Genomic DNA, 21,685 nt, shown 5'->3' on the forward strand with positions numbered 1-21,685 from the left:
GGCGAGGTGGACTGCGTGGCGACTGGCGAGCGTCAGTGAGTCACCGCTGGTGGTGGAAAGGAGGCAGCGTCCACTAACCACACCACACATCTCCACTTTTCAAACATTCATTGAGCCGGAGTGGATAGTGGATTTCAAAACTTAAGGTAGGGTATTGGTGCTCTCTCTCTCTCTCTCTCTCTCTCTCTCTCTCTCTCTCTCTCTCTCTGTCTGGTCTTTGTCATCTTTGCCCCTCGAACCTCGCAGCCAGTTGGTCTGAGAACAACCTGCTTCCGTTGATACCAACAGAGGTGCTCCTGCGATTAGAGTACGTGCTTGAGTCTTGTCAAAGGCGCTGTTACCACACACTGTCTCAATATCCCGTGAAAACATGCGTCTCATATTCAAGTGCCGCCTGGGCCTTAACTTCCATTGACTGGAGGAGCGTTTGAAAATAATCAGCTTAATCTTTCGTATATAATTCCCTTTGTGCTCAGTGGAGTGGTATTAACAATTATACTACAACTGCTACTACTACTACTAGTACTACTACTACTACTACTACTACTACTACTACTACTACTACTACTACTACTACCGGTGCGTGTTTGCAGGATGGTGGCGGACACAACGATGGCGGAGGCACAGTGTCCTGAATCCTGCGAGGCGGAGGAGGAGGAGTGAGTCCATTGCTACTCTTTGGTGTTCTTGGTGATGGGGGTGATGAGTGATGGTAGTGGTGTTGGAGGTGACGAGGAAGTGATGAGGCAGTGATGGGCAATGGTAGTGATGGATTATTGGATGGCTGTGGTTGTGGTGTGGTGAGTTACATGAGTGAGTGTGTGAGTAAGACACAGTCCACTGTCCACCTCTCTAATGCAAGTAATGCAAGAGTTAACCAGTATTCTCATTCGTCCCTTTCTCTGGTAAACTCTGAAACTCCCTGCCTGCGTCTGTATTTCCACCTTCCTATGACTTGAACTCCTTCAAGAGGAAGGTTTCAAGACACTTATCCCTCAGTTTTCGACTATCGCTTTGGGCCCTATTCGGAGACCGGCATCTCAGTGAGATTTTTGTTTTGTTTTTTGTTTTATAGATTTATGTTGCCCTTGGCTGGTGTCCCTCCTACATAAAAAAAAAAAAAGTAGTGAGTAGCTGTACCCTGCACAGTAACACTAGCAAAGATAACACAAGAAACCTTTTATTGGAGGCAGTAGACACCTGCCGAAACGATAATTACTCCCAGTGAGGTCTAAAACACTGTTCAGGGGGTGCTGTGAACTTATCATTAAACCCAGCTGTGACCTCACTGAACGTTTCCGTTTGTGTCTCACAACACAAGGGGACAGCCACAGCCTGCCCTCTAAAGACAACTCTCTTCCTCCACACTGCTGTATACCTCTCACCTAACTCCTCTGACTATAAGAAATTCTTTGACTACTTAACTTCCAAAGTGGAGCACATTCTGACCCTCTTCCCTTTTGCAGAAATCTCCATTATTGGAGACTTCAATGTTCACCACCAGCTTTGGCTTTCCTTTCCCTTCACTGACCATCCTGGTGAACTAGCCTTCAAGTTTGCTATCCTCCACGACCTAGAGCAATTGGTGCAACACCCTACTCGTATTCCTGACCATCTTGGAGATACGCCCAACATTCTTGACCTTTTCCTGACCTCTAATCCTTCTGCTTATGCTGTCACCCTTTCTTCTCCGTTGGGCTCCTCCGACCACAATCTCATATCTGTATCTTGTCCTATCGCTGCAGTTCCTCCTCAGGATTCCCCTAAGCGGAAGTGTTTCTGACGTTTTGCCTCTGCTAGTTAGGGGAACCCGAGGAGGTATTTTGCTGAATTTCCTTGGAATGACTACTGCTTCCGTGTCAGAAACCCGTCTTTGTGTGCTGAGCGCATAACAGAGGTGATAGTGTCTGGCATGGAGGCGTACATTCCTCACTCTTTTTCTCGACCTAAACCTTCCAAACCTTGGTTTAACACAGCTTGTTCTCGTGCTATACATGATAGAGAGGTGGCCCACAAAAGGTACTTAAGCCTTCCATCACCAGAATCTCATGCACCTTATATTTCTGCCCGGAACCATGCTAAGTCTGTTCTCCAACTAGTCAAAAACTCCTTCATTAACAGAAAATGTCAAAACCTTTCAAGATCTAACTCCCCTCGTGACTTCTGGCATCTAGCCAAAAATATCTCCAATAACTTTGCTTCATCTTCTTTCCCTCCTTTATTTCAACCAGATGGCACCACTGCTATCACATCTATTTCTAAAGCTGAACTCTTCGCTCAGAGCTTTGCTAGAAACTCTACCTTTGACAATTCTGGGCTTGTTCCTCCCTCTCCACCCTCTGACTACTTCATGCTACCTATTAAAATTCTTCCCAATGATGTTTTTCATGCCCTTGCTGGCCTAAACCCTCGGAAGGCTTATGGACCTGATGGGGTCCCTCCTATTGTTCTCCGAAACTGTGCCTCCGTGCTTGCGCCTTGCCTAGTCAAACTCTTTCATCTCTGTCTGTCAACATCTACCTTTCCTTTATGCTGGAAGTTTGCCTACATTCAGCCTGTTCCTAAAAAGGGTGACCGTTCTAATCCCTTAAACTACCGTCCTATTGCTTTAATTTCCTGCCTATCTAAAGTTTTTGAATCTATCCTCAACAGGAAGATTCTTAAACATCTATCACTTCATAACCTTCTAACTGATTGCCAGTATGGGTTCCGTCAAGGCTGCTCTACTGGTGATCATCTAGCTTTCCTTACTGAGTCTTGGTCATCCTCTTTTAGAGATTTTGGTGAAACTTTTGCTGTTGCCTTGGACATATTAAAAGCTTTTGACAGAGTCTGGCACAAAGCACTGATTTCCAAACTACCCTCCTACGGCTTCTATCCTTCTCTCTGTAACTTCATCTCAAGTTTCCCTTCTGACTGTTCTATTGCTGCTGTGGTAGACGGTCACTGTTCTTCTAAATGAATTAACAGTGGCGTTCCTCAGGGTTCTGTCCTGTCACCCACTCTCTTCTTATTATTCATTAATGATCTTTTAAACCAAACTTCTTGTCCTATCCACTCCTACGCTGATGATACCACCCTGCACTTTTCCACGTCTTCACATGTCTGGGAGTATGCTTCACATGTCTGGGGGGGTTACACTCATACTGCTCTTCTAGACAGGGTAGAATCAAAAGCTTTTCGTCTCATCAACTCCTCTCCTCCAACTGATTGTCTTCAGCCTCTCTCTCACCGCCGCAGTGTTACATCTCTAGCTGTGTTCTGCCGCTATTTTCATGCTAACTGCTCTTCTGATATTGCTAACTGCATGCCTCCCCTCCTCCCGCGGCCTCGCTGCACAAGACTTTCTTCTTTCTCTCAGCCCTATTCTGTCCACCTCTCTAACGCAAGAGTTAACCAGTATTCTCAATCATTCATCCCTTTCTCTGGTAAACTCTGGAACTCCCTGCCTGCTTCTGTATTTTCACCTTCCCATGACTTGAATTCCTTCAAGAGGGAGGTTTCAAGACACTTATCCATCAATTTTTGACTACTGCTTTGACCCTTTCATGGGACTGGCATTTCAGTGAGCATTTTTTTTTTATTTGATTTTTGTTGCCCTTGGCCAGTGTCCCTCCTACAAAAAAAAAAAAAAAAAAAATACTGTCTTCGTAACACTAGTGGTTGGTGGTGGTAATTGTGATTGTGACGGGCAGGTCGGCGGAGCTGATGGCGGAGTCCAAAGCGGCGCCGCCCTCGAGGAGCAACACTGACTTGATCTACTCTGTGGAGGACGTGCCGCCGTGGTACCTGTCCCTGCTGCTCGGTTTCCAGGTGTGTGTGTGTGTGTGTGTGTGTGTGTGTGTAATCATTAACATGTATGTGAATGGTGTAAAAATACGTTTAATATAATTTTAAAAATCTAACTAGTACCCGATTGATATAAGAAATACACAATTATTACCGATGACTCAGAAGGGATGGTGCTGTTTCCAATCTACACTACGCATCAGTGTCACCTTGAGCGGACACTCCTTAAAAAAAAAAAAAAAATATCACACACTATCGTCTCTCTCATCTTTACATTCCTGATGTAATGGTGGTCTGTAGTCGCATATGTTGGGTGCCAATCACCGGAGAGCACTTGTGTGCACACACACACACACGCCCACACACACACGGACGGACGAAAGCTTTGATGATATTTACTGCACCGCGTCCTCCCCTGCCATACACCCATACCCACCTATCACCCCTATCCATAAATGTATCTTTTTTTTGTATTAAAATAATAAAACACTTTTCATAACAAGCAATTGCACAAAAAATACAAATAAAAAAAAAGGCAAGCCTAAAAGAAATAATAGATAAACCAATAAAACTGTTTTTAAGTTAGAATGCACTTACCAAATTAGGTAATGAATCATTGTTTCAAATACTTCAAACTGTCATCGAATCTTCCTCCAAAGCTCCCCACTGACTCGCCTCTAACACCCGATACTTGCCGTGTGTTCGAATCCTTTTACTATCTTGATAATTTCTGAGAATTAACAGCATTACCTCACCATGGCGAGCGGTACCATATCCATCCCGATCCTGGTGGCGTCCTTCCTGTGCCTGGAGGAGGATAACCCGGCCCGCGGCGCCCTCGTCTCCACTGTCTTGGTTCAATCCGGCATTGTCACCCTCGTGCAGACAACCTTCGGCGTCAGGCAAGTATTAGTTAATTCCTTTCTCAGCGGCGCCGCACCATCTCTTGTCGCGGCGACTTAAGTTAATCAGTCAAATATCTTTCTTAATTGTCATCCTTTCTTCTCGTGTGTTTCTTTGTGCGTCTTTCTGTGTGTGTTGGTGTTTGTGTGCGTGGCTGCGTGAGGTGTCGACGAACCATATTCTGAAACGCTCCTGCGTCACACCCTCTCTACATTCAAAAGGCTCTAGTTGAGGTTACATTGGTTTTTAAGGATGTTTTTACAGTTTTAGTGATAAAATAACAAGATTTCTATTTTGTTGAAATGAGAAACATTCTTGAGAATCCCGCTAATCATCTCTGTGGCATTTGGAAATAATCGTGGTGAGAGAGCGTTTCTGTATACAGGTCGTCATGTCTATCTGCTTTCTTCTGTTCATATCACCAAAAGTTTCCACTGAAGAGTGAGCGGGTACTGTCCGCTTTAGGCAAGAGGTTGGGGTGTGTGGTGTGTGAAAGATCTCAGCTTAACCTGTAGATTCGAATACATGAAATTTGCAGACTTACTGGGAGAATATATACGTTTATCACAAGTTTAGCACTGCACATAGAGAATCACAGCTACACACACACACACACACTGACATTCTCGTCTTCTTCCCTTTCTTCCCCCTTAGGCTCCCCGTCGTCCAGGGGAGCGCTTTCTGTTTCCTGGTGCCTGTAATAACCCTGCTGACCGCCGTGCACCGGCCCTGCGCCGTGCTGCCCCTCGCCAACATGACGTGGGAGGCGCGGCAGGAGGAGTGGCTGGTCAGGATCCGGGACGTGCAGGGCACCATTGCCACAGTCTCCGTGTTTCAGATCTCCCTCGGATTCACAGGTTCTGGGAATTTCTATTGCTTGTGGTGCTGTTTGGAGGCTGGGACTACGTGTGTGTGTGTGTGTGTGTGTGTGTGTGTGTGTGTGTGTGTGTGTGTGTGTGTGTGTGTGTGTATGTTGGTGTTTTATGTAAGGGGAGTTCTAGCTAGGGGCAACCAAAAATGCGGAAAATAAAGGGCCCGCTAAAATCTTTCATCCTTTAAAGGGGTCAAAGATTGGGAAAACTGATTAACTCTTGCATTAGTGAGGTGGGCAGAATAAGGGTGAAAGAAGGTAGAAATTCTCGAGCAGCGAGGCCGCGGGAGGTGTTGAGGCATGCAATTAGCAAGGTCAGATTAGCAGTTAGCATGAAAGTAGCGATAGAAGATAGAAAGAGAGGCAACCTTGTGGCAGGAGAAAGGGTCTGAAGACAGTCAGTATTGTCTACATTGCGATGGTACCTGTGTATGATGACGGAGGCGCTGCTGCAGGGCTGGTCGGGTTGCTGACGCGCTGGATAACGCCCCTCGCTCTCGTTCCAACGGTCACGCTCGTCGGCATATCCTTCTTCGATGTATGCGGGGACATGGTCGCCTCCCACTGGGGCGTCTCCATCATGTAAGTGTTACTGTTGTTATTGTCAGTAGTAGTAGTAGTAGTAGTAGTAGTAGTAGTAGTAGTAGTAGTAGTAATAGTAGTAGTTGTAGTAGTAGCAGCAGCAGCATTGGGAGACTACCTAGTAGCAGCTGCAGTAGCATTCCGTGCGATAACACCACACGTGAGCTCGGTTATGAGCTAAACCTGGTTATGAAACCATCGGGAACATAAGAACATAAGAAAACAAGGGAAGCTGCAAGAAGCCATCAGGCTTACACGTGACAGTTCCTGCATGAAACATATCTATTTATTTCCACCTATCATCCCCATCCATAAACTCGTCTAAAGACTACTCGTCTTTTAAAGGTCCCTATTGGATCAGCACCAACAATCTTATTACTGAGTCTTTTCCATTCAGCTGCCACTTTATTTGAGAATCAATTTCTTCCTATCTCTTTTTAACAGCCAGCTTTATAAAGCTTGTATGCAAGTTCTGTGCGACATTTTGAGGCACATGATGGTATGTGTTCCAGGTTTGCAATTCAAATCGCGGTTCTTTTCTTCTCCCTCAGGACAATAACGTTGATTATCATGTTCTCGTATTATTTGAGTAACATCGCCGTGCCGCTCACCAGTGGGCGGCGGGGGTGCCTCTCCCTCGCCACCGCAGGGACCAAGATGCTCAAGTGCTTCCCGGTGCGTGCCTCGAGTTCCTTTGTAGAGTCGTGTTCCCGAAGTGTCCTTGGCCTGTCTTCTTGAACGCTTCGATTCTTTGTCCCAGCTACTGGGAGACAATAATGTCAACTACAGTTGTAGTTGACATTATTGGGATTTTCAAGAGTACTCCGGTGATTTAATAAACATTCTGCATCGTACGGAGGAAAAACTCTACTTAGCATCTCTGCGAGATTGGAAAACAGTCCTGATGAGAGATTAAAGCTTTCAAGAACACGGGTTTGATAAATATATTAATGTAATTCATGTGAATTCTCTTTAATATATTCCGATAAACATACAGCAGTAAGAGGACACAGTCCTTAGCCCTCCCCGTCCCTCCAAGCAGCGTCTCGCCCCTACAGGTGCTCCTGGCCTTGTTCCTCACCTGGGGCTTGTGTGGCATCCTCACGGCTTACGACGTGCTGCCCCCAGGCTCCGCCGCCCGCACGGACACAACGAGGGACCTGCTGCAGAGGACGCCGTGGTTCTATGTGCCTTACCCCGGTGAGCAGGCTGAGGAGAGAGGGAGAGGGAGAGCAAGGATTCAAGGGGATGAACTAGGCCATTGACACCTGCGTGCTTGTGGTGCCCATTTGAACAGTCATCGTCTTCCAGGACAGTCTGACAGTTTCCTCCTCGTCCTCTTCCCCAGGGCAGTGGGGGTGGCCCACAGTGACCGCGGCGGGGGCGGTGAGCATGCTGGGAGCCTGTGTGGCCTCCATCATGGAGAGCATCGCGGACTACCATGCCTGCGCCAGGATCTCAGGTGGGTCCCTGCGCCGCTCCCTACGTGGCCCTAGTTTGTAATGACAGAGGGTCTTGTAATTGTCTTCAAGGGCCACAGGGGAGTGATCAATCCGGTTCCCACTGGTCGTTTTTTTCCGAATGGTGATATAAAATTCTTGATTTGAAGTCTTTCAAGAAGGTTTCAAGATACTTATCCTCCAATTTGGATTATCTTTTTTTACTTTTCTTTATGGACCCTCTCCTCAGTGGGCCTTTTTTTTCATTCTTTTATTGCCCTGAGTCAGTGCTTCTCTTACACATAAAAAACTATCACTTGAATCGTAAAATCATGAATACGCGCTTGAAAACCTAAGCTTCCACTGGAGCGCGTTAAGAGCATCTGAGATAAGACGCCAGTGCTTTACAATGCGGTCCTTGGCGGGCTGAGTGATGAGGACCTGGCATGAAGGTCGTGGCGCTTAACTAATGCAGTGGTGCAGCAAACAACAACCTTATGGTCGAGTCGCGTACAATACCTTGAGAGGTCCCGTCATGGTCGAGTCACATACAATGCTTTAAGTGGCACCATCATGGTCGACTCAGGTACCTGGTTGCCATCGTCGTGGTCGAGCCACGTACCTTGAGTGGCACCGTTAATCTTTGACCTCCCCTCAGTGATAATAAGCTTAGTGTTCTTAATATTATTCTGTCCTTCATTCCCGCTCATGACAAGACAAAACGTGAGGGTACGAGCAATGTTGCCTCTCAGAACAATGTGTGGTGGATGGGATGTCTGTGCTTGGCTGCATGTGTTGTGAGTTTATTATTATTCCTCTCTGCTTTCGTTAGTAGTCCTATGTTCCCCCTCACCACAATTTACTTACAATTTTACTAGATTTGAGGAATACAACGAAAACCAATGTAACCTTTCTCCTCTTTTCTCTCTCGTTATTCCATCACCTCCTGCAGGTGCTCCCTCGCCTCCCATGAGCGCCATCAACCGCGGGGTGTTCGTGGAGGGCCTGGGCTGCCTGCTGGCAGGGCTTCTCGGGACTGGCAGCGGTACCACCTCCTACTCGCAAAACATTGGAGTCATCAGCATCACCAAGGTGTGTGTGTGTGTGTGTGTGTGTGTGTGTGTGTGTGTGTTCAAGTCCCCGTGACCATATCACGTTGAATGCTTGAATGCGGCGTTTATTGTCCGATCAGCAAGGTTAAGCAACGCTGGTTCAGGTTAATGTTTGGATGGATGACCGCCTGGAGGCACCGCATTATTATTGTAGTAGTAGTAGTAGTAGTAATTTTTTTTTTATTATTATTATTATTATTATTATTATTATTATTATTATTATTATTATTTTTGTGTGTGAACATAATCTCCTGTTGCCTCTCTATATCCCCCTTCCTTCCCTCCTCTCTCTCTCTCTCTCTCTCTCTCTCTCTCTCTCTCTCTCTCTCCCCCAGGTGGCCAGCCGTCGCGTGGTGCAGACCAGCGCCGTCATTCTCATAGTCTCGGGCCTCATTGGTAAGTTCGGCGCCGCCCTCGTCACAATCCCGAAGCCCGTGATGGCGGGCGTCTTGGTCGTCATGTTTTCGATGATCACCTCCATCGGCCTCTCGCCCCTGCAGCAAGTCGACCTCTCCTCCTCCAGAAACCTCTTCATTCTGGGGTTCTCCATCTTCTTTGGTCTCCTCCTGCCTAAGGTATGTTGAGATTGGGACAGATAAACAGACAACAAAGGAAAAGAAAAGGTTCATAATGTTGCTGGTTGTTCATTTTCATATGTGCGTCAGTAGAGATGGCGGAGGTTGAAGCAGTGCACGTGTGCCAGGTCGGCGGTGGGGCCTTAATTGTGAATAGTGACTTGTGGACGAGTCTGACCTAGCGGTCATGGTGCTAGGGAGCTGATGTAGTGACTGAGGCAAGGCGAAGACGATGCCTGACTGACGGCTGTGTGTTGGCGGCAGTGGTTGGCGCGGAACCCGGAGTCGCTGTTGGGGACGGGCTGGACGGCGGGGGATCAGGTGCTGAGGATGTTCCTGCAGACGCCCATGATGGTGGGCGGCGTGGTGGGCTGCGTCCTAGACAACACGATCCCGGGTGAGTGTGCCGGGCCGAAGGGGAGAGAGTGGAGAGAAAAGGTAGGAAATAGTGGATGAAGGGATGAGATAAGATGTTCTGTATCGTAGCACCAGCTGAAGGGAGTAGGAAATGGGAAGGAAGGAAGCTGAGTGGCAAGGAACAGTGTGAATTGGAACTTGGAAAAGGCAAGGGTCTTCCTCTCATTTACTTTCGTCGAAATGAAAATTCAATTTTTTGTTCAGCCCTTCTCGTTCTTGTGGTTGTCTCCACATAGTCTGCACATTTCAAACCCAGCGCCTCGTTTTCACGTGTGCCTTTGTTCTCTTAATACTCCTGTCCGTGTACAGAACGAACAGCAGAGGTAGACAGTCTGTTGGTTTATCTGTCTAGGCACGCCTGAGGAGCGAGGGCTGCGCAGCAAACTGCCGCCGAAGGAGGAGGAAGAGGAGAGGCTGCAGGTTCTTGGAGACGCTGCCGAGTGGTGCTACGACCTGCCGTGGATCACGCCCTGCATCAGGAAGTGGGTGATGGGTGTGTCATCATCAGGGGTGGGCGGTGGGTGTCTCTCATACGCTGCTTGCCTCTCTTTACCAAACTCCTCCTGTTTTTCATTTTTCCATATCAGTATGTCTGTAGTTAAAGCCTGAAGACCTGTGAACATCCCTTATGACCTGTAAATAGAGCTAGTTTAGCTTGTTTAATGATGGAAGGATATTTTTATCTTTCTTTTTTCTCAACAAGCACCGCTCATTTATGGAACAATACAATGCACATATGTAATATGCGGATTTCAAAAAGTGTCTCTTTCTTTGTCTCATTTTTTTTCTTTATCTAAGGGATAAGTTGAGAAGCAAGTCAATCATTATGTATGCGATCGTTTCTTTTCCGAGTTTTACTCAGTTGCCGTTTTCTTTGTCATGGCTTCAGGTTGTCATGGATGCGTTACCTTCCTGTGTCCCCGACCTACCTACGGACGCCGAGACTCCCACAGCAAGTATAACGAAGAGTGAGCTTAACACACCAAGGAAACTCACTTCTGTGAAACACACACCTCTTGTTCTTGCCTTCACCTGTATTTCGTCTAGTGAAGTAATGCATTGGGGAATTCGTTAACTCAGGGCATGAATGAGAGGCTCCATTTTTTCGAACCCGTGAACAGCACAGCTCGAGACTTCTGCTGTTGTACCGCCAAGTGTACTGGTGTGTTTCCTTCGTGCTTCAGGCTACGTTGCTGTTTGCGGTGATGGGGTCTCTGCTTCGTACAGTAAGTCACGTGTAGCATCTCATGGGCACGTGACTAATTTCAGCTTTATTAACAAAGTGCAGATGTGGAGGCAAAAGGATAGTGATAATGGAGTGGAAGTCTATAGTTGACGTGATGGTTTAATGAAGATTCTGAGAGAGAGAGAGAGAGAGAGAGAGAGAGAGAGAGAGAGAGAGAGAGAGAGAGAGAGAGAGAGAGAGAGAGACCAATCATCTCCGTGGCCTTTGGAAAGGGTTCTTATGAGAGATTAAGTATTTTAGAATGCGGATCTGGTGTTACTCTACAGCAGTGGTTTTCAAATTATTTAGTATGACGGCACACTAAGAAACAACTGATAATCTTGCGGCAGACCCCATGAGAACGTAACTAATGAACTTTGTGGCTTTTAAAAACATGCACCTTCTTCACTGGCTTAAAGTGTTGAGGAACTTAGGGACTGAAACTTGCTGAAGTGTATATACAAAGAAAAATAAACCCTCTAAGTCTCGTTCTCCATTTCCTTCCCTTCTCCTCTGGTGTGTACGAAGGCGACGCAGAAACGTGACTGAGTTTATCATGGTATTTCCAGATGTTTGGGCGTCTTGTCTCAAATACTTTCAACAGGCTGTAATGGAAGGTATACTACGGAAGCGTTTTCAAGCGCGTTTACATGGTTGCAGTATGAGTTCCTCAAGAATTCTACATCCTCTGTGAGAGAAACACCTTTGAGAACGTAATTGATTAACTCTGTGGCTTTGAAAATGTGTACTTCTTTCAAGGGCTTGAAGTGTTTGACCCTGCTTAAATGTATCGAAGGAGAAGAATAAACTCTAATAAATAAACTGATGAAACACTGTAACAGATAAAAGGACGAAGAAGGAAACTCCACTTAAGGGAATAGAGATTAGAAGAGGACGGACTATATGTAATAAATAATATTAATAACACACAGGAAGGTTTGTAATACATAGCTGGAAAAAAAAAAAAAACTGGGACCGAAGAAGCAAGAAAAGAATGAGAACTCAGGAAATGGAGGTTTACTTAGTAAAATTTATAGGATCATCCTTATAGCTGTGGTTGTCCACCGCTGGTTCCAGCCCGATAATTCTCCGAGGAAGCATTCTCCTTCAGAACAGTTTCAAGCTGCTCTACTGTAACCTGCCTCTGTTGTTTGTTCCAGACTGACGCACAGTGGCACCAACAGCAAGAAGGTGCCAAGTTCCCTTTTTTTAATTTGTTGACAGAACAGCCGGTGGTGTCTTTGATGTGTTTGGGGAGCACGTTGAAGAGTATGGGGCCACTGCGTGAAAGATTGGAAGGGAAGAGAGTCTTGATTCTTACTGGAGCCCTCGAAGGGAGCGCTATTCTCTCACATACGCATCCAGTGCGTCGTCATGACTTGGCCCTCAAGAGCTGGGAGATGGGGTACGGCATTTTTTTTTCTAATAATGTCCATTCATAGATGGTCTTGTATCTCTCCCTTTTTCTCTATTGAGAGTACTGCCTCATATTTTGTAGTTGTATCCAGTGATTTAGCCCATTCATACCTTTTATCAGCTTTGCACTGCCTCCTCTTGTCACCCTTTTCATAGGGGTTACAAGAAGGGCCAGCCGCGCAGGGCTATACAAAGATAAATCTTAATCAGATATCGTGATGAAATTTGTTTAGAAAGGTTTCCAACATACAAAACTGGAAGGAAGGTGAGCAAGCATTATAACAAAGAAAAGGACAAGTAAGAGGGAACGCAGGGAATGGGACACAGGTGACGTCATGGGTGTCAACAAGCGCTCTCCGCCTTGGCCGCGCCGCACGACCCGGGGCTGTCGCATCCCACCTCAGTATTTCCTCCTCCATTGTATTCCCATTCTCCGTCTGCGCCTGTGCCTTGCCCTTGAAAACATTAGGTTATGTAGGTACGTGAGTATTAAACGAGGGGTGAGATTTAGTCAGCTAACGGGTCGTAGTAGAAATAATTTTTGTGCTTCTGTTACTACCATCACCACCATCACTACTACTACTACTACTACTACTACTACTACTACTACTACTACTACTACTACTACTACTGCTACTACTACTACTACTACTACTACTACTACTACTACTATTACTACTGCTGTTACTACTACTACTGCTACTACTACTACTACTACTACTAAGAACATACGGTACTCAATATGAAGTCATTGGGTCTACCCATAACAGTCCCTCTTTAAGACACGCCTGCATGCATACCTCTCTCTTTCTGCCCATAATTTTGTCAAATCTTTTAAAGCTTCCCATTGACTGAACACTAACAACCTGCTGACATTTAAGATTATTCCAATCAACCACCACTTTGCTTTTGAGCCAGTTACTTGCTCTCTCTCTCTCTCTCTCTCTCTCTCTCTCTCTCTCTCTCTCTCTCTCTCTCTCTCTCTCTCTCTCTCTCTCTCTCTCTCTCTCTCTCTCTCTCTCTCTCTCTCTCTCTCTCTCTCTCTTTCTCTCAACCTTTAATTGGTTACTTTTAGACCAGTTCTCATTATTAATCTTAAGAATCCTCCCTACATCACCTTTGTCACCTCTATCTCTTATGTCTTCAAGATAACCCTATCAGATCCCCTCTTTCTCAGTGCCTCTCTGTTGTTTGCATCGGCACAAGTTGTCCTGTGTCTTAAACATCAGCTTCAACTTTGCCTGCATCATTTTGTTAAATGGCATCCCCCACACAATAAATCAATACTTATTTCACTGTTTAGATATTGTGTTTCCGAGTATTTTGACAGTGGTAATTAAAAGTATTTGGTGTCTTAGTTTCAGGAACATAAGAACATAAGAACATAAGAAATAAGGGAAGCTGCAAGAAGCGACCAGGCTTACACTTGGCAGTCCCTGTATGAAACACACCTACCTATTTCCATCTGTTATCCCCATCCACAAACTTGTCTAATCTTCTCTTAAAGCTCTCTAGTGTCCTAGCACTAACTACATGATTACTGAGTTCGTTAGGAGGATGCTGTTTACAGAAATAAGAGTGAGATGTTGTGTTATTCCCCTTTCACATGATGCCATCAGTGACTGCCACCAGTTACCACCGATAGTTTGCAATGGAGCCTTTCATATGAGGTGGTGGTGGCAGTGGTGCATGCGAGTTACTGATGCCGCTCTGGCGCGCTCTCACAACCAGTGACCACCACTCACGCTGGCTGCCACTCACTGTTGGGCATTATTTCAAATGGGAGCTTGTACACAGCCACTGAGGGATGTCACTGCCATCCTTAATCCATCTCTTTTGACTGAGCCAGATTTTGAGAGGACGTGATGGCTGCTCATGGAAGATGGAAGAGAAAGTGAACACAGAAGACACATTCTGTAAAGTAAAAAAACTCCCAGTAATTTAGGATCCATCAACTGAAGACTATAGCAATAAGACTGAGAGGAGAAATGTCTGGAATGGCATCATTCTGCACTTCATTCCTGACTTTAGTGGCAAATCTATGATTGAGAAGAATGAAATAGATGAGTTACTGGAGCAGACAACTGCAAATACTAGAAAAATAGTTCACTTTATTATAGAAGCAGGTATCTCCACCATAGATTACTTATCAACAAATGTTCATCATGTAAACAATTCAAAATAGCATAAACTTAAAAAATTCAGAATATCAGAATCTTGAAAAGTGTGTGATGTAGGCCTCTGTCTATCCTAGATCGTATTATCTAACGCACACATATTCTTCTCTTTCGATAACATTTCCTCTTCTGCTCAGCAAAGCAAAGAGAAGCAGCTCTTCCTTCAATACCATTCCTTTGACTGACAAGTGTGAGAAGGATGGCTCAAGTCAATGGCTGTCACTAGTTATCCAAACCTTTCACACTGAGATAACCAGTGGTGGACACTGGTGGTGGACATTGATGATGTCATGTGAAAGGGGTCATAGGGCTTAACTTTGATAATATTGAAGTAACGTTAGCATTTCGTCCAAAGGTTTGGTTAGATTAGGTTAGGTTCAGATAAATTTAGTTTATTAATTTTGCTGCTGATTCTATCATTGTATAGATCATGATTCAAAAAAGCATGTTGTACCCAGAAGTCATTTCCATAATCCTCTTAACTCCTCCAGTACAGATGTCCACTGCAGGTTCATTTGTTATATTTCAAAGCTGTGTATCTTTTCTGATGATGTCTTATCAGTTTCATATCAGTTGCCATGTGGTACATCATTGTTCATCATACTTACCATGACTGGGGGCTCCACTGGGGCAAAACACCACAGCTTGGAGATTATAATGTTTGTTTTAAAAGTTCAATTTGAATGTTTTTTTTTATTATTATTATATGGCTAAGGCTGAAGTTCCGCAGTTAGTTTAATATACAGAGCTGTAGAGAGTTACAGATGGCATTTGGTTAAATTTAGTTTTAGTTTACAGAGCCAAAGAGTTTGACAGACAGCAGTTAGCATGAATTCAGGGGTCCAGGGCAGATCATGTGAATAGCACTAGGTAGAAGATTACAACATTTTTAATTTTGAAAAATCTCTCACTGTTGCCTGGCCAAGAAATTGATGTGTAGCAGTTAGGGTGACTTGTAGGGGTCTGGGATGCCAGACACTCTTGATTAGCATTTACGTCCCTATCAAGTCCTGTGAAATTATAGAATAGTTAAAGTTCTTATTTTTCAGACTGATGTTGCTCAGCCTTGCTCAGGGTTGAGTTTGAGTGGCAGTCTTATGTATGGAGCACCCACCAGAGGTTCTTGCAGACTGTGATAGCTGAGGGACGTGCCGGCCGTGCAGCATGGCGGCGACTTGCATCATGAAGCAGGTGGAGGAGCGCCACGTTGCCAATGAGATTATAAAATGTGTTTGGTCACCCAAGATGGACCTGGTAGCTATTGCGAATATCAAAGGTGAGGCAACATGATTGTGAAGAACTGTTGTTTGTTTTAATAATGATGTTATTTGTACAACACTCACATCACCCCTGAAGAAGTTTCACAAGGGCTTGCCAACATCTGAATACAGACACAACAGTAACCACTTCTGTTTAGAAGTAAAAAAAAAAAAAAGCTTACCTCCTCCCTTTGAACACAAAATAGTCATCACCATCATCATTCTGTGAACAGGATCATATTTCTTGTGGAGGCCAAGTTGGCCAGCCCAGACTGTAGTAGTGCAGACAGATATTGAGTGATGGTTATGCAGAGACTCATACTGTCCTCCAGAGCTTCCTGATGCAGTCTCTGTCAAAGGTAAGGTTGATAGGAAGCATGAATTTTCCTTGGCCACTCTGTTGGTCATCCCACTCCCATGGACAGGCCAACTGCATTTTCCTCTTCTTGCAGGTCAGGTGGCAATGCACAGACTCTCCTGGCAGCGAGTGTGGGTCATCAGTGCGCCTGGGGAAGGGGTCAGAGTCACAGGGCTGGCCTGGCGACCTGACAGCAAGATCCTTGCTGTGGGATACTCAACAGGTGAGATGATTAAACATTAGGTTGCAGAATTACTTGGATGAAGAAGTAAAAAACTGAAAAAGGTTAGTGTGTCGTAGATCCCTTTTGCTAGTCATGAAGGATGCTAATGAGAGACATTTGTCATGGATACAGAATATCTGTGCTATACTGCACTTGTGGATACTAATTTCTTCACCTTCACCCCAGCTTTCATGGGGTGGGAGAAATTAGTAGGGGCAAGTGTACATACCTGGTCAGTAGCAGTGGCAGCTTGTGGCTTACATTATTGAGGGTGCTGCTTCAGAAAAATTTTTAGGCATTGTAAAACGAAACACATACAGAAATAATATATATATATATATATATATATATATATATATATATATATATATATATATATATATATATATATATATATATATATATATATATATATATATATATATATATATATATATATATATATATATATATTCAGTAAGAGTGCATATGGACAGGATATTTTCTTTCAAATGTATTTGGTTGAAAGTGATGGCAAGCTCTGCATTTTGTATTTTCTTAAAGACTTTCTCTTTATTCTTTTAAATCGTCTGATTCTCTTTTGTGTGATGACACCTTTATAGTGTCATACACAGCACACAAAAGAGGATCAGACAATTTTAAGGAATAAAGAGAAAGTCCTCAAGAAAATACAAAATGCAGAACTTGCTATCACTTTCAACCAAAAAAAAAAAAAAAATTATATATATATATATATATATATATATATATATATATATATATATATATATATATATATATATATATATATATATATATATATATATATATATATATATATATATATATATATATATATATATATATATATATATATATATATATATATATATATATATATATCTGTGTGTGTGTGTGTGTGTGTGTGTGTTTGTGTAAAATGATAAAATCCAGCTGACCTTTACCTCGACCATATGTAAACACTACCTCCCACATGGACAACAAGATTGAAACTGCTTGAGGGACAGTGCTTTCTCTCCCTCTCACCCCACTCCTTCCCTTGGACAAGTGCGCCTGTGTGCATCAGCCAAACACTGCATCACTGGAACTGTGGAGTACATAGTTCCAGTCAAAGATTTATTTTTTTTATGAATGAGAGGATGGCTGCTGACATTAAACATTAGGATTATTGATAATAATATCAAATATAATGTATAAGTATAAATATTTAAAGAAAAAATGAAAAGCAAAAAAATTATTACATTGTATGTTATTGAGAGAAAATAGGGAATACTGTAGTTGTGCAGTGCCTATACACAAGCCACCACTGGTTGTTAGTGAAGTGCTCATTGTTCTTCATGTTACAGGAGAGGTGGTGCTGGTGGATATTGAGGACAGCAGCGCTGTCCACCGCCTGAACATGAGTGCTGAGGTGACGGCGCTCAATTGGGCAGCACACGTGCCTGAGGAACCCACCAAGGAGGAGACCATGTTCACTGTGAGTTAGGAAAGGGAAAGAGAGCTTGAAGTCTCACCTGAGGTCTTGATATATTTGGTCCTCATCTTGGTGCCTAGTAAGCAGCTGAACACCTCCAAGTAGCTCAGGGCTCTTATGTAATGAGGACAAAGAGTATAGGGAAGGAGAGGTTCAAGTCTTAACAGAGATCTTGATATATTTGGTCACTGGAGAGTAGGTTTGTACCAGAAATTCTCTCATCTATCATTCCCTTCATGGTTTGGATGAATTCTTAGAAAATTTCTGTTTTCCCAGGACATGTCTGATAACTACCTCCCACCACTGCCGTCTCTCTCCAAGACATACACAGGGGGCAGTGGGGAGGAGCAGGAGGAAGGTTGGCATGAGGGGCGGCTCCTCCGTGACCAGAATTGCCTCACTCTTCTCACCGTGGGCACTGCTACTGCTGCCATCCATCTGTATGCCTTTGGCCTCTTCCATTGTGCCACTGTTGAGTTGAGTGAGACTGTGCCTGGGGCAGGACCAGTGCTGGATGCCACTCCTTCCCATGACCTGCACTTGCTCAGCTGCCTGGTGGAGAGGGAGACAGGATCTGGCCGGGAGTTGGTTCACGCCACGGTGGAGACGCTGGTGCTGGCTTGCCGCCACCGGGAGCTTCATGCGCTGGCCCGTCGCTATGGCCAGATCCTCGGCCTGATGAGCTATGCCAGCCACACCCTCACATTGCTGGAGGAGGCTTGGGAGAGCATCCTGCTGGAGCTGGACCACAAGCTAGCTGACTACGCCCGCACTGTGCCGGAAGGAGGTGTTGCTGCAGATTTCCTGGAGCTTTTGGTGTTTGGCCGCACCTCATCTGAGTTTGAGGTGTTCTTGTCGAATGAGCTGACAGAGAAGGGTCTCAAGAAGCTGGGCCACTCCATTGAGCTGAGCTATTCCAACATTCAGAAGCTGGTACTGCGGAATGTGCAGGCGGTAGGCCAGGCGCTGGTGCATCAGCTGAGTGCACTGATGGGCCTAGCACGTTGCCATGGCCGCTTTGGGGTGCTAGGGGTGGAGGAGGAGTCGGTGGGCCGGGCAGTGCAAGAGGCCGGTGCCTTTGTGCTCAAGGCGGTGGAACTGCAGCAGGTGATAGATGCAGCCATGACCACCTTCAAGGCTTTCCTGCGCTGGCTGTACGTGGTGGTCCAGCGTGCCCGTGCTGAGTCTGTGCCTGAGGACATGACCCGTGGCACCCAGCAGGACCTCACCTACATAGCAGAGTTCCTGCACGACGGCCTGGAGGACACCCCTGTTGGCTCTTCTGGTGCTGCCCAGGGGGAGCGGCGGCCCAGATTCCGCTTGGAGCGTGTTGGTCAATACTTGAAGGATGCCCCGTTGTCTTGCCCCCCTGAGTCTGGGCCCAATCCTTGGGTGGCCTTCTTGGAGAAGCACCCAGCCTTGGCCAATCACCCTCTTATCTTTCCTCACCACCGTGATCGCTCACTTGTGCAGGAACTTAATAGCATGGCAGGTGTGCTGGAAAGTATGGCTAGTCAGCCAGCGCAGGTCATCAGTGAGGCCATTACTGTGGCCTCCTGGGTGCCCATGGTGAAGATTACAGAGGGTGCAGCAGTCAGTGTGAGTCAGATAAGTTGTGCGAAGGATTCTGCTGTGTACACTGTGGTACTGCCTTGCTCCGGCCAGTCCCTGCTGTATTTAGCCCGCTGGTCTACCACACCGGAAGTGTTGGTTTGTGCTTCAGCGGGGCCTGGTCCTGCCCACCATGTTAAAGCCATGCCCTTTGTGTTCTCACGGCTGGATGGAGCACGAAGCACCTCCCAGGACCAGGCCCCTACCACCTCTATTCTGAAGTTAATGGGAGCACAGTTCTACACTGAAGAAACTCTGTCTGTGTTGGCCCAGGATCCCAGTGACCCACGTACGGCTTTCTTCATCCAGCTGTGGGTGTTGGCTGTGGTGGGGGAGCTCAAGCCACTGGCCTTGTATGGTGGTCGTTCACTGGCAGAAGCTGGTCTAACACCTTGTGATGCCGGGGCACTTGTGGATGCCAGTGGCTTCAGGCGGCTGGAGGGTGGCCCACTCACCACACTAGCTGTTTCTGGCTCCCGGAAGGTGGCTCTTCTGCTCTCCGAGAACAGACGGCGGGTGAGGCTATTTGAGATGGAGGTGGATGAGGATGATGAAGATGATGAGGAAGAGGACACTGCAGCCCAACATGAGTCTATAATGAATGCCTCTGGTGCCTCAGATGACCAGGCTGATGCCCTATAATGTAAAGAAACAACATAGCAAGTTGTATGCTAATAAATCTCCACTGCTTTAATTGACATTTTTTCATGGATGATTAGACACCTGAATGCTTGAACCTGAGCACATAGCTGGGAGACTGGGGAACAAGCTGAGCCACACACACACACACAAGCTGCTGGGTAATAATGAAGGAAGTAATTGTCCTCTTGAACACTGAGTAATTGTGATGAGTGATTTGAAATAAGTTGGAAGGAGATACTTTAAGAAATTATCCATGAGTTAAGTAAAGGGAATTCCTTGGAGTACCTGATGAATGCGTGTCAGAGAGGGATATTAATGATAAGTAGTAATGAACAGAGTACTTAATTAATTTGCAGCTTTCTACCAATGCGATAAAAGAGACAAGCTGACAGATATAAATGTATGAAGAGGCAGCCAAGAAAGCTCTCTGGTCACACTTAGAAATGGAAATTGTGTGTGGAGATGCAAGGAGAAGAAATAGAATGTTGATCCACTTAAAGAGAAAATAAGAGTACCTACATGTATCTGTTACAGTTTGATAAGCAGCATGAAGATACTGTTGCATCTTTCTTCTTATTCTAATTCAGATTATTTAAAAGTTATTCTCAGCATATGACTGATAAAACTGATTCTATCATGCCATACAAGAAAGTGAAATAACATATCCAACTTTTCAGCTTTATCAGTTAGTGAGCACTTAGTTACCAGTAGTGAACAAGGTTTATAGACTTACTTTATAATCCTTGACCCATTCAGTAGTACAAAGTCACTCAGGTTTCATGAAATCACCAATTGTTAGTCATGATGTAGGAAATAAGATAAAGTTGTGGTAAATGAGCAATTGATAATGATCCTTTATCTCGTTTACTACGAAATATATCATCCTAAACTTGACAAAATCCTAAGTTGTATCCAGATTAAAATTGAATCCTTGTCGTGGCACAAAAGGGTTCATGCACTGATCTAGCAAGTAATCTATGGTCCTAAACTGCTCCTACTAAGTGGGTTATCATAAGAATCATGAAAGCACTCCTGAAAATCGTAACAACTTCCACTAGAGCCTGCTGACAGCACTCTAGATATCAGAGAGTGGATGGGAGTCCAACATTACAAGTATTACGTATTTATTTCCTTCTAATCTTGTATTTGTATCATGAAGGGACAGTCAAGGTCACCTTATTTTCACTTAGGCAGAAGTCATTATGAGTAGCAAGGACACAAAGATAGGCTGGGTTTTACTGATGAATGAATCGCGTAACGTTTAAGACTGTTTTCGAAGGCCAAAGATATGATTATTTACGTTTTCATGATTTTTTTTTTTTTTCTGAGGGTGTAGCAGAATCCATATTGTCACTAAAGTAAGGAAATAACCCTTGAAGCACCACAAATATCTTCCATAATAGCCTGTTAAATGCACAGGACTCTTATTAAAATATTACAGAAATCATAAAAAAAAAAATAATAATAAATCTTGAAAACCCCAGTACTTCCCAACAAAGTTTGTGATGATGAGATAAGATATAGAAACCTTTGAGAACACGGCCCACAGTTACGTAATATGTGTGAGGATCGCCTGCTTGTTTATACGACTTTGGCTGGGAATTCGAGCATG

At 44.8% G+C, this 21,685-nt stretch overlaps 2 protein-coding genes across 9 annotated transcripts; both read left to right on the forward strand.

Annotated features, from left to right (window-relative positions):
- The first annotated feature begins 5 nt into the window (after window positions 1–5).
- On the forward strand, window positions 6–11,401 carry LOC135095703 (solute carrier family 23 member 2-like). Of its 7 annotated transcripts, none has more exons than XM_063996718.1 (14): window positions 10–146; window positions 594–659; window positions 3,696–3,813; window positions 4,534–4,691; window positions 5,347–5,549; window positions 6,019–6,145; window positions 6,697–6,820; window positions 7,204–7,345; window positions 7,494–7,607; window positions 8,537–8,676; window positions 9,032–9,271; window positions 9,536–9,668; window positions 10,041–10,205; window positions 10,578–11,401. In XM_063996718.1, the coding sequence occupies exons 2-14, from the start codon at window positions 595–597 to the stop codon at window positions 10,658–10,660; spliced, it is 1,812 nt and encodes a 603-aa protein (XP_063852788.1). In that variant the 5' UTR covers window positions 10–146; window position 594; the 3' UTR covers window positions 10,661–11,401. The 7 variants fall into 7 exon arrangements, with proteins under 7 accessions (XP_063852820.1, XP_063852839.1, XP_063852830.1 ...); XM_063996733.1 differs by having other exon boundaries at window positions 11–146; window positions 10,041–10,170; XM_063996723.1 differs by lacking the exon at window positions 10–146 and adding an exon at window positions 287–307.
- A 172-nt stretch (window positions 11,402–11,573) lies between these two features.
- LOC135095679 (anaphase-promoting complex subunit 4-like) lies at window positions 11,574–20,125 on the forward strand. Of its 2 annotated transcripts, none has more exons than XM_063996695.1 (5): window positions 11,574–12,807; window positions 15,636–15,782; window positions 16,218–16,346; window positions 17,693–17,823; window positions 18,097–20,125. In XM_063996695.1, exons 2-5 carry the CDS (start codon window positions 15,671–15,673, stop codon window positions 20,071–20,073), a joined length of 2,349 nt encoding a protein of 782 aa, XP_063852765.1. In that variant the 5' UTR covers window positions 11,574–12,807; window positions 15,636–15,670; the 3' UTR covers window positions 20,074–20,125. The 2 variants fall into 2 exon arrangements, with proteins under 2 accessions (XP_063852765.1, XP_063852761.1); XM_063996691.1 differs by having other exon boundaries at window positions 11,576–12,807; window positions 15,556–15,782.
- The last annotated feature ends 1,560 nt before the right edge of the window (window positions 20,126–21,685 follow it).

Source organism: Scylla paramamosain, chromosome 3 (assembly GCF_035594125.1).
Source record: "Scylla paramamosain isolate STU-SP2022 chromosome 3, ASM3559412v1, whole genome shotgun sequence".
In the NCBI taxonomy this organism is placed as follows: Eukaryota; Metazoa; Arthropoda; class Malacostraca; order Decapoda; family Portunidae; genus Scylla; species Scylla paramamosain.